At 40.9% G+C, this 12196-nt stretch overlaps 1 protein-coding gene and 1 long non-coding RNA gene across 6 annotated transcripts in view; one reads left to right on the top strand and one right to left on the bottom strand.

Annotated features, from left to right (window-relative positions):
- LOC112059158 (uncharacterized) overlaps positions 1 to 578 on the bottom strand; it is a 50166-nt gene extending 49588 nt beyond the window's left edge. For 3 of the 4 annotated variants that reach the window (XR_010598913.1, XR_006173123.2, XR_002888372.3), the window contains exon 1: positions 439 to 578. This is a non-coding gene — a long non-coding RNA (uncharacterized LOC112059158). The remainder of the gene's footprint in view (positions 1 to 438) is intronic. The other variant, XR_010598914.1, reaches the window with a different exon arrangement.
- PEX2 (peroxisomal biogenesis factor 2) lies at positions 545 to 11368 on the top strand. Of its 2 annotated transcripts, XM_005306764.5 has the most exons (3): positions 545 to 933; positions 3053 to 3141; positions 10267 to 11368. In XM_005306764.5, exon 3 carries the CDS (start codon positions 10284 to 10286, stop codon positions 11199 to 11201), a length of 918 nt encoding a protein of 305 aa, XP_005306821.1. In that variant the 5' UTR covers positions 545 to 933; positions 3053 to 3141; positions 10267 to 10283; the 3' UTR covers positions 11202 to 11368. The 2 variants fall into 2 exon arrangements, with proteins under 2 accessions (XP_005306821.1, XP_065441861.1); XM_065585789.1 differs by lacking the exon at positions 3053 to 3141 and having other exon boundaries at positions 547 to 933.
- Positions 11369 to 12196: the final 828 nt, after the last annotated feature.

The raw sequence follows: 12196 nt of genomic DNA, 5'->3' as shown, positions 1-12196 counted from the left end.
CGGAGGGGGCGGGTTGGGGACGGGGTGATTTGCGCGGGTGTGATTTGGCAGAGGCCGGAGGGGGCGGGTTGGGGACGGGGTGATTTGCGGGGGGGAGGTGATTTGGCGGAGGGGGCGGGTTGGGGACGGGGGTGATTTTGCCGCGGGGGGGGGGGTGATTTTGGCGGAAGCCGGAGGAGGCGGGTTGGGGACGGGGGTGATTTTGCCGGGGGGGAGGTGATTTTGCCGGAAGCCGGAGGGGCGGGGCGGGGCGGGGACGGGCCGCTGCTACAAAACACACAGTTTTAAAGGGTGGCAGGAGAAGGAACGAAACGCAGACCGCACATTAAAGCAACAGTCGGGGCAGGCGCCCGGGCAGGCCGCGCAGCCCCCAGCCCTCTCCCCAGAGTTTACCGCGCTCCCCTCCTCCCACACCGCCTCGCTTCCTATCAAACTCACCCCCATTGGCCAGTTGCTCTCCTTCCTCTGATTGGTTGAATGGTTTGTCATTTAAATAGCTGTTACCGCTGTCACCCCCGGAAGCGCGAGCCTGGCTACTATCCCGGGTCCCTTAGTTAGGCGAGGAGAAGCTTTGCTCGATGGCATTTTCCTGTTTAGTTGGGGGCACTCTAGGCGGCTGACTCTATAGCTGTGGTATCTGTTGGGCTGTGTGACGGCCGTTCTAGGCAGTAGGCGCGGGCTCTATGATCCGGGTTGCAACTTGCTGTTAATAGCTGAGCCAGGCCTGGTCGGGAGACGGGCCACCGTGCCCAGCCCTGGCACCACACGGCGGGGCGAGTGGGAGCCGGCTCACCGGGTGCTTCGCCTCCCACTAGCAGGCGGCGAGAGGGAAGCTCAGGTTCTCCTCGCCTGAAAGCCGGGGGGCGAGCGGGCCGGCCGAGCCCGCCCCTCAGCGCCAGGCTGCTCTGGGCAGCAGCCAGGACGGCAGCAGAGGTCAGTCTGGGGCAAACCGGGGGAGGAGTTCGGGGGAGAATAAGGATGCGGCGGTGCAGTGGGGAGGGGGAAGCTGTGGCGGGCCAGGGGGCGCCCGGAGCGGAAGTGTCTTGCGGGGAGGGGTCTGTTTATTCTAGTGAATTTCAGGTTTTTATTTCTCAGACCTAGGAAGGCAACTCCCCTTTCCTAAAAGTTCACCATTAATGGCCCCAGAACTGCCCCTGCCTGGGGGGACTAGGAGCGCTCAGGCACTGCCTCTGGCGTAGTCAAAGACTTGGGCCTGGCATCAATTTTAATAGGCTTCCAACTATGCCAACTGGTGACTGGCTGGCAGCAGGGGTCACAATACAGTGGTGATAGGAAAGCCTCCTCTAGCTCTTCTGTGTGGCCTTTGATCTCCTGCCCATTTCTCTTTGATGGTGGCCTATGGAGAGACTACAGGGCCCACCCAGCCTGGAATGTGCCATGTCCAAAGTGGCAGCTATAGGAACCCTGCAGGCCAGGGTTTGACCACTAGACCTTTAGGATTAAGATGGGGTGTTACATACTGGGGTTGTAGTCTTTGCTATGCTCATTACACATTGGGGCTGTTCTCTGCTGAGGATGGCTGCCCTCTGGTTTCACTTGGACAGCACTTGGGCTCCTGATGACCAGTTGAGTGGAGTATGAGGGTTACATAGTGAATACAGTTTTATCCCTTAACCTGCTAATGTTAAACTTATTTTTGAAGACAGCTGAATTCTATTTTTAATTCATAGACCAGGGTTAAAAAAATTAGGACTGTACATTCCCTTCAGTCCATAGCAATCACCCTCCTATTTCTCTTTCCGTCCACTTCTGCCCCTGATATCAGTGGTAAACTTGCACAAAGGTTGAGGTGCACTGTTTGTGCAGGGAAAAGGGCCTGGTTGTAGTAAATTAAACTTTGTTATTAACTCACAAGTCAACATCTCAGAGTAGGTAAATGTTCACATTTAGGACCACCATTATTTCTACCTTTTATAGAGTGAATTTCTACGTTTTTCTTCTTTCCCCATCCTGTTTTCTCTGTTTATAGCCCTCTTCTATTTTCTTTCCTGTGCAGTAGCTCCCAATTTCCATTCATGTGTGGTCTTCATCATCCCCAGCTCATCTGATTAAGTGATCGTCAATAAAATTGTTAAATATTTATATTTGTGTCAGTATTTGTCTCTGGAGTTAATATTCCCATTAGATTAATTGGCGTGAAGGAATTCATACCTGAAATCTATTGTTTCAGGCTGTCCACAGACTTATGAAATTATCACATCAGTTACTCACTTTGCAGTTAGAGGGTTAACTTTATAACCATGATGTCTAGAATTTTTTTTTAAATTATGTTTCAGTAGATTCTGAATAGATCATGCAGGCCACATAGATATGTAAGGAGCACTAGATCAACTATGCAGAGCAGGTGTTTGACAACTATGACTTAACTCCACCACCACCAGCACTCCTTATGGAAATAGTCAATAGTATCCATATTGGAATATCCACTACACTTATTAATATGCACCTTAAAAGCATCATCTTGGAACAAAAAAAATAAATTCCTCTTTTTCTTCTGAAAGAATAAGAACATGAGAATAGCCATATTGGGTCAGACCAATTGTCCATCTAGCCCAGTATGCTGTCTTCCGACAAACATCAGCACCAACCACTGAGAGGGAATGAACAGAACAGGGAAATTTATTGAACGATCATCCCCTTTTATCCAGCTACTAGCAGTCAGAGGTTTCTTTCATAAAGGAGTCAGTGACTCACGTGCAGAGAACTGGGTCAATGACATTTATTGTAATTCAAGATTCATATGAACCAAATGTGGACTTATGGATAAACTAAATTTAAAAACTTATACTGTACATCATTATGCCTCCTCCCGAGGCTTCCTAGCATAGGATGGGAGAAGCACTTTCCTGCATTCCGATGTTGACACTCCCATTTTTAATCTCTGGATCTCCTTTTGTACGGTAACACTAACTATGGCGGTGGCAAGTCAAGAGATGGCCTTTTAAAGACCAGGGAAGGTCAAGTGTGCCTACAGAAGATTAAAATAGGGGTTCAGAAAATTACCAAATGCTACTTTTTTTGCCACTGGCAGCTTGAAAGAGAATCCTGGGGGGGAAGAAAGTTCAAGAAGGTTATGTACTGTGCTCAATCAATGCCAAGAAACATGAGAACATGAACAAAGTAAGTACCTTTTAAAGTTTACCAAGGAAAAAATATGGGACCTGGACCTCATTTTCACCTATGCTGTATTGCAACAAAATATACTCTACCTTCTGCCTCTTAAGAGAAAAAAATTGATAATTGAACTTCCACTTCAAATTAATTAACATTAAACAAAAGCTCACCAGTAGATATACTTATTTTGACACAAAACTATCATATTATATCTATTCAATCAGAAACCATTTCAGGATCTCTTGGCAGTGACAACAGCTTAAATTTTTTTTTTTTTTTAAAGTGTGTGCATTGAGTGAGATGAGCAAATTCAGTATGTAAACAGGTGGCCAGTTAAGTCTGACTAGTGATTCCAAACACACATGCAGTTTTGATATCATATCCTAATAAATATATGTTCAATAACAAAAAAATGAAATGGACAGACATGCATTACTTATGTTAAAAGAAAGTACTGTACTTCTAAAAGCAATGTATTTCATTGACTAGACCAGAAGAGTTCACTCCAGTGAACATATTTTGGATTTATAGCAGAATTTGGCTCACTGCCTGCACAAATGCTGTGGGCCTAGGAGCAGCAGGGACATGCCGTCCGCTTCCAGGAAGCTGCGTGGAGCTGGGTAGTGAGTCTGCCAGCCCTGTCAACCCCCAGCACCAGCAGGAATCCCAGGCCATGTGCTGCGGCCCGCCTCCCCGCCCAGCACCTGTGGTGCCCCCAGACTTCCCCCCTTCCGCCCCCCCCCCCCCAGCACCCGTGGGGTCCCCAGACTTCCGCCTTTCCCTGTGGTCTCTAGATATTTAAGGTGCCTCAGAATAGTGGCTAATTTCTTGTCCTGTTTTACAACATCTAGGCTTAATGAGTTAGAGTTGGGAATAGCACTCGTGTCTTGAATTTGTTGGTCTGGCACTAAATAGGAAGTAGTAAGGCCAGAGTCTCATTCTTTTGATCAGTTTTCTGTTCACTCTGAAGAATTGGGGAAGAAACAGAATAAACAATATGATTATAACCAAAGATGGGAATGAGCAAATGGTTGAGTAATCTGTAATCTGAGTTCTAAACTTGATTCTAAACTTGACTTTCTGTTTGAACAATTATTTAGCCTCTCTAAACCAGTTTCTCCGTCTGTAAAATGCAGATAATACTTCTGTGCCGCACAGGAATTTTGGGAGAAATAATTAGATATTTTCAGTGATTCAATATCCCTTATCAAAAACAACAAGGAGTTCTTGTGGCACCTTAGAGACTAACAAATGAAACCAATATCCCTTATGTAAGTGTGAAGTATTATGGTTAGAGAACTCAAGTTCATTCTTTTGGATGATAAAAAGTACTTAATTGACGTGTAAAAAATTTAGTTATGGAAATTCATTTTTAAGGTTATATGAGCTAATGACAGATGACAAATTAATTTTACAGTGGCTAAGAAATAATTCAATCAGGGCCCCAACGTTACTTTGAGCTGGGGGTACTTCTGCCCTCACTAGATGAGATTGGACGGTATATAAACAAATGTTAAGGTGTAAGATTTTTTTCATTAGTCTTTCAGAGATTGTGTTTATAAGGCCAGATCTACACTACAAAGTTTTGTCAGCATAGCTATGTCAGTCAGCATGTGAAAAAAGCACACACACCCCAGCCAACATAACTGTGCCTGTAAAACTGCCACTGTAGACACAGCTATGCTAGCAAAAGAGTGTCTGTCAGAATAGCTAATATCATTGAGAGAGGTGCTATTACTGAGCCAATAGAAAAACTCCTGTCGGCATAAAGGGTCTACACTAGGGTTTTAGCTATAATTTCAAAGCATTTGTAGTGTAAACAAGAGTTTTGAATACTGATTGTTTGGAATATGATTTTTCTCTCTCATTTAAAAGTGATGTCTTAAAAACTGAGGTCCACATTTCCCCCTCCCATTGAAAAATCTAAAAGAGGGGGGCTTAGGTAGAAGAAATCTCCATGAGGATCCCCTTGCAGATACTCCACTGTTGCTCAGTTGGAGGGAAAGGGGAGAGTGGACTGGGCCAGCTGCAAACCTGGAGGATCTTATACTATCTGTGTGGAAGCCCAGTGTCTCAGCACTAGCTCTGGCCCCCCATGGCGTCCTCTCCTTCATAATATGGCTCCATTGAATCCGCACTAACAAGGCACTTCCCTGTGACACCTGCTGGGGACTGCAGAAAAGAGCCTGAGTTGCTGATTATTCCTTTGTGATTTAATGATTAAGATATTAAAGTAAATGTTTGGACACTGGCTACTTCTTTTATATTTTCTTATCTTGGACTCCTGTATATCCATGTATACTAATGAAGGCTTGCGTTAATCAGTATCGAGTAGTGAAAGTTTTATGAAATTGTTTTCCAATGCCAGTATTTGCGAATTTTTTTTTCTGGAACAGGTATCCTCCTAAATTCCATCAGGATGCCATTGTTTTGTCTTCTATATGGTTTTTTTTTTTATGACATGAAGACTAACTTAATTTAAATTCTAGGAGATAGGATATCTCCTAGAACTGGAAGGGACCTTGAAAGGTCATCGAGTCCAGCCCCCTGCCTTCACTAGCAGGACCAAGTACTGATTTTTGCCCCATATCCCTAAGTGGCCCCCTCAAGAATTGAACTCACAACCCTGAGTTTAGCAGGCCAATGCTCAAACCACTGAGCTATCCCTCCCCCCAATTTGCTGCAGAAGAGAGATCATTTTAAAGTGCTCAATCCTGAACCCATTTATGTCAACAGGAATGCTCCTACTAATTTAAAGCATGCCAGGATCACATTCCAAATGAGGTTTTTAATTACAACAGTTGTGAACAGAACACATTTTAAAAATTAATGTTTTCTTTTGAACGTTTTTTAAAAACTTAATTAAATCAAAGCTTATGCATAGAAATAATATGTAAATGCAATATTTCTGTTGATTATGATAGAAAAGGGGGAGCAAGATGGCAGTGACATTGGAACTGTGGAAATTAGTTTATTACAAGGGAATAGCTGGGTGGGGTAGGGGAGAATGATACCTTAGAGATTACTTGGATTCGTGCATTTCTGCTGACAAAGGTTATAGGGCTGTAAATTTAAACGTAGAATGTTTGTAGGCAGAATGCATTGACAAATATGCCTAATGGTAATACATCTAGTACTGAGTGTCTCAGAACAGGTCAATAATAATGCTTATATTGATAGCAGCAATGTAGGAGATGTTACTTGGTATTATAGCTAAAATCCATGTTATCCCCTTAATCATAATTACATTAATATTGACAGGCCCTTGACAATACTCACATTACTATTGATAGATTTCTGTCAATAATATGTTTCTAAATAAAATATATTCATTCATAATTTGTACAATACTCAATAACAGCATTAAAATCTAATTGGAGAAATTCCTATTTTCTTTGTGATATACAATTTTTTATTTTGGAATGCACTGTAGAAGAGATTCTTGGGTTATTTTTTTTTAAACTAAAAGCAAAGCATGGGCTTATTTAAGGAAAAGACTTTATTATTGGAAAACTGATTTTTTTTCTGTGAAATAAAAACAATTGGCTGTGGTGATAAAATGTCAGCAGGAGATCTTAATATTTAGTTTTAAATCATTTTGTCTTAACATTTATGTAACAACTTAATCACACTGATTTTAGTAGACTGTACTATACTGTTTATCTGTTCTTGATTTTTGCCTTGAGCGTTCCCTTCATGTACTCCTAGCCTGGTGATGTACTTAAATTTAACACTGGTGTTTGTCTTTATTTATTATTGGGTATACAATTCTGGTCCCTTCACTAGTTTAAAATGATCTAAAGCAAGATGATGAAAAGACAATAACAAGCAGTAGGGACTAGGAGAAATGGAACTTAATTAGGCGGCATGGCGGAAAACAAGATTCTTGGTGAGATCGGTATAAAACAGAAGAATATGAAATGAAGAATTGCAATGAAAAAATACAAGCTGAAAGATGATGATACTTGTAGGTGGTGTATTTATTTATTTATTTATTGGTACAGATACCAGGCTGCATATTTGTTCCAGTGGTAGGGCCAGTATCTGTGACAACAATACAAAGTGGAAATGTAACAAAGCATTGAAATAACTTTGTTGGGGAAGGGAAAGTAATCAAAGGAGACCTTTTATGTTGCCACTGTTTAAAAATAAAAGTGGATAAAAACAGAGTAAAATAAGAAACCACCATTGCTGCAAAGCAGGAAATATGTGGAGTGGAGGCTTATTATTTCACCAAAAGTTAGCCACAAGACCATTGAGATTCTCATACATATTTATCATTCAGATGGGAATAGGCATTTCAAATTCTACCTTTTGATGTTCACATATGGATAACATTGAAATCAATGGGAGCAACTTCAGAATCTTTCCTTTAATATACATTCTAAATGTCCAAACAACCCTAGTTAAGTGCAGGCTTCTTCAACACAGTCATAGTGATGGAGGGTAATGAGTGTGATGTATGGCCCCAATCCAACAAAGCACTTAAGTGTGTGCATAACTTTAAGCATGTGAATAGTCCTATTAAAGTCAAAATTATGCATGTGCTTAAGTGGTTTGCTGGATAAGAGCCCATGCTAATAGATGGTCTGTTGTGGCTTACATTATCTAGAAGTACTTATATATAAATTAATTTCCAGGACTTAAACAGAAGAATTCTTAGCTACTGCCATGGAGTCTGACTACACTTCATGGCAGCGCAAGCAGCGGGAATGGCTAGTCTCCTCGAGTATGTACCCATCATCTCAGACAAGTACATACTCAGGCTGTCTAGCCCCTCCTGTTGCTCATGCCACCACAACTACTCTATTTTTAGTGTGCTAGTTTGATCAGAGCTAATACAAAGTATGTCTCCTTGAACTAGGAATTACACCCCAAGTTTGAGGATTGGATATACCCATAGGCAACAAGAAAAAAGCTTAGCATGCCAACATCTTGAATTTTTTCTGATCTCCTTTACTTTAATATTGTTTCTATCGAGCACACATGGAAAAGCTAATCACATCTACTGCAAGATTTGTCTTAACAATGTGTTTCTTGCAATAGTACTAAGGGTATGTCTACACAGATCAGCAGGTAGCAATCAATCCAGCGGAGGTAGATTTATCACGTCTAGTCTAGATGCAATAAATCGATCCGAGCACTCTCCCGTCGACTCCTGTACTCCACCGCTGCAAGAGGCGCAGGCGGAGTCGACGGGGGAGCCGCAGCAATTGACTCACCGCAGTGAAGACACCACGGTAAGTCGATCGAAGTATGTCAACTTCAGCAACATTATTCACGTAGCTGAAGTTGTGCAACTTGGATCATTCTCCCCCCTCCCCCCCAAATGTAGACCAGGCCTAAGTCTCCTAGTAGGTACAGAAAGGAATACTGCTCTAAAGTTTTTGTAATTTGGGCTTTGAATTGCAGATGTAGATCACTTTTAAAGCTTTTGGAACTGTTACAGTTTTGCCAGTATTTTTCTCCCTACTTGCGTGCCCATTTCTCCTTCTCTTCTCTCCTCTCTTTCCCCCCTCCCCCTCCCGGGGGGGGGGGGGGTGTTCAACGAGAATTCATTCACCTCTTAAAAAAAACCTCTGTTATGGCAACTTTCTCTTTAACAAATAAGGACTGGATGCAGCTCCCTCTAGAGTTGGTAAATTCCATTTCAGGCTTTTGTTCTCTGGAGAGACTCATTCTGTTCCTATCCAACTTTTCTAAATCAACTGAACATGCTACCTCCACAGTGCAATTAAGTCCTATTGGTCTGTTTTGTGAGGAACTCAGTTTAAAACCCCAAATCTGTGGTAGCAACCTGTGCACTTACTAGATCACTAGGCCTCCTAGCAACTCATTTTTATTTGTTGTATCTCAGTAAAAGGACCACTACATCAGGCACCCCACAGCAGAATCCTGCATTTCTGAGACATGTTATGCCATGACTTTTATGCAAGATTATTTTGATGCCCTTGTACTGTATACTACTGTTTTCCCATTGCACAGAATTGTTAATATGATTACATATGCACCAAGCTATTTATTTTTTTTAAGATAACTTTATTTTTCATTCTAATACTCAATCAGGAAAAGAGTACACATTAGTTGATGTTACCAGCATACATTAATCATCTTGCCAGAAAAATTGTTATACAACCAGTAGTAAAACCCTGCACCTGTCAAAAGAGATTAGAAAATACATGCAGGCATCACTGATATATTGTAAAATAATTTGTGTGAGTGCTGAATATTTATTTGATCTTTTTAGCATTTTTAAACATATCACTGTCTTTGTTTTAAAGGCTTTATTATCCCCAACTTGTTTACATTCCATATTTCTTCTATGCATAGTTCTCAGATCTCCTAATACCTTCTATGGCACGGGTGCCAAAGGCGGCACGCGAGCTGATTTTCAGTGGCACTCTCACTGGGTCCTGGCCACCAGTCTGGGGGGCTGTGCATTTTAATTTTAAATGAAGCTTCTTAATGTTTTAGAAACCTTATTTACATTATGTATTAGACTTATAGCAAGAGACCTTCTAAAAACATTAAAATGTATTACTGGCACGCAAAACCTTAAATCAGAGTGAATAAACGAAGACTCGGCACACCACTTCTGAAAGGTCGCCAACCCCTGTTCTATAGTATATAGTTTATCAGCAACTTGTGATGTGTTGATATGGCAAGGTTTGTCTTCACTACATCCCCCCGCCCTCCCCCAAGAGTTTACTTACTATACCTGTTTGCCACATTAAGTTCCATAAACCAGCGTACTGTTTTACAATTACTGTTGCTAATCTTCCTCTTCATTTTAGTATTTCAACACTCTTCTAGCATCAGGCAATGCATTAAGTCTTATAGTGAAGCACTAAATGTGTGATTAGTATCCTGAATAGCTCAAAGAGGATACAGCTGTGTTACTGTGTGGAATAATAGTGCAATTTAAGTAATTTTAAGATGGAAAGTTATTAATATGACACTTCTTAAATGGTGCTGGTTGCAGTGTGTACTATTGTGTTAATATTTCCTAAAGAGATGGCTTTGTTGCTTCTTGTTCAATTTTGTTGTTCACAATTTTATATGAACTGTATTAAAGTATTAACAATGCAAAATGTTAAGCTTATAGTATAATTTATCTGTATTTATTCCTAGAAAGCTGTGGTGAAGACATGACTTCCAATGGCAGTAATGCAGAGAGAGTGAACCCTGTGCTCAGAATAAGTCAGCTGGATGCTCTTGAACTAAACAAAGCCTTGGAGCAGCTAGTTTGGTCCCAGTTTTCCAGCTGTTTTCATGGATTTAAGCCAGGGCTGTTGGCTCACATTGAACCAGAAGTAAAAGCATTTTTATGGCTTTTCTTGTGGAGATTCACCATCTATTCTAAGAATGCAACTGTGGGACAGACTATTCTGAATATTCAGTACAAGAATGACTTATCTCAAACACAGAAATATCAGCCATTGAGCAAACATCAGAAGTTATGGTATCTTATATGCACTGTTGGCGGAAGGTGGTTGGAAGAAAGGTGCTATGATCTATTCAGCAGTCGTCAACTAGAGTCATTCTTCAGAACCAAGTATTTCATTAATTTTGTAGCTGGACTTTTAAAACTTTGTGGACTACTGAACTTTCTGATTTTCCTTCAGAAAGGAAAATTTGCAACATTGACCGAACGTATTTTAGGAATTAGATCTGTCTTTTGTAGGCCTCAGAATGTTCGTCAAATAGGGTTTGACTACATGAACAGGGAACTTCTATGGCATGGCTTTGCTGAGTTTCTAATCTATCTTCTACCACTCATTAACATGCAAAAGCTCAAACTCAAAATTTCATCTTGGTCTTTGCCTATGGCAGTTTTTTCCAATAGCGAAAACTCTTTAGCAGCACATTGCAAGGAATGTGCTGTATGTGGGGAGTGGCCAACTATGCCTCATACCATAGGCTGCTCACATGTTTTCTGCTACTATTGTATTAAAAGCAACTGCCTATTTGACATGTATTTTACCTGTCCTAAGTGTGGTACAGAGGCACACAATCTTCAGCCATTGAAATACAAAATTGAAATGACAGAAGTTCACACCCTCTAGAGTTTTTTGCAGTGCACTTGAAGCACATACTTTATTATACAGTTTACTCTACTCTATTCAGAACCCTATTAAATTGATCATTGTCCTCTTTGTTTACAGCAGTTTGATCTTTCTCTGTCTTAGGTCTGTGATATAATAAAGTCTGTATTGACATTAATTTCCATATACTAATAATTGTAATTTAACCATTATTCCAATTATAATCAAAGATTCATGGGACTATATTGTTGGTAGCTATCCACATATTTCATCAACTACCTTATATAATCGCCATAAAAGACATTCCTTGTAAACTACTTTTGAGGTAAGTAACTCATTAACATCTATAATAAAGTAGTGAGACCACCTAAAGAAAATGGAGAGCTGCACCCCACGATATATCAGCAAAAAACAATTCATGTTCTTACTACTGGGGAATAGGCTTAAAATTACCTTTTTAAACAGTTTTTGCCACTATGCACCATTAAGTCAGTTTAAATTCATTGCAATGAATCTGTTCCCTAATTGTCCCAACTAAATGCATCTACTGTTCCAGGCTACTAAGTGGATACCACCCTAATCTATTATAAGTCATAGGGTACTTTTATTGCCTTTATAAACATTTAGTATAGCATTCATATCCCAGTGATAAATGTGGGTCTCTTTCTTTGGTTATTTCCATTGTTGTACCACAATTTCACTGGATATCAATTACACTGCTCTACAGCCAAAATGCTTCTGAAATAAATGTAGTCAAACTTTACTAAGGGTATGTCTACACTACGGGATTAATCCGAATTTATATAATTCGAATTTGGGAAACAGATTGTATAAAGTCGAATGTATGCGGCCACACTAAGCACATTAATTCGGCGGTGTGCGTCCAAGTACCGGGGCTAGCGTCGATTTCTGGAGCGTTGCACTGTGGGTAGCTATCCCATAGCTATCCCATAAGTTCCCGCAGTCTCCCGCGCCCATTGGAATTCTGGGTTGAGATCCCAGTGCCTGATGGGACA

Source organism: Chrysemys picta, chromosome 2 (assembly GCF_011386835.1).
Source record: "Chrysemys picta bellii isolate R12L10 chromosome 2, ASM1138683v2, whole genome shotgun sequence".
Taxonomy (NCBI): domain Eukaryota; kingdom Metazoa; phylum Chordata; order Testudines; family Emydidae; genus Chrysemys; species Chrysemys picta.
This window is presented reverse-complemented; position numbering and strand designations above follow the sequence as displayed.

What these genes read in the sequence shown, in the direction of transcription:
- PEX2 (XM_005306764.5), top strand. Translation starts at nt 10,284, where the DNA reads ATGACTTCCAATGGCAGTAATGCAGAGAGAGTGAACCCTGTGCTCAGA.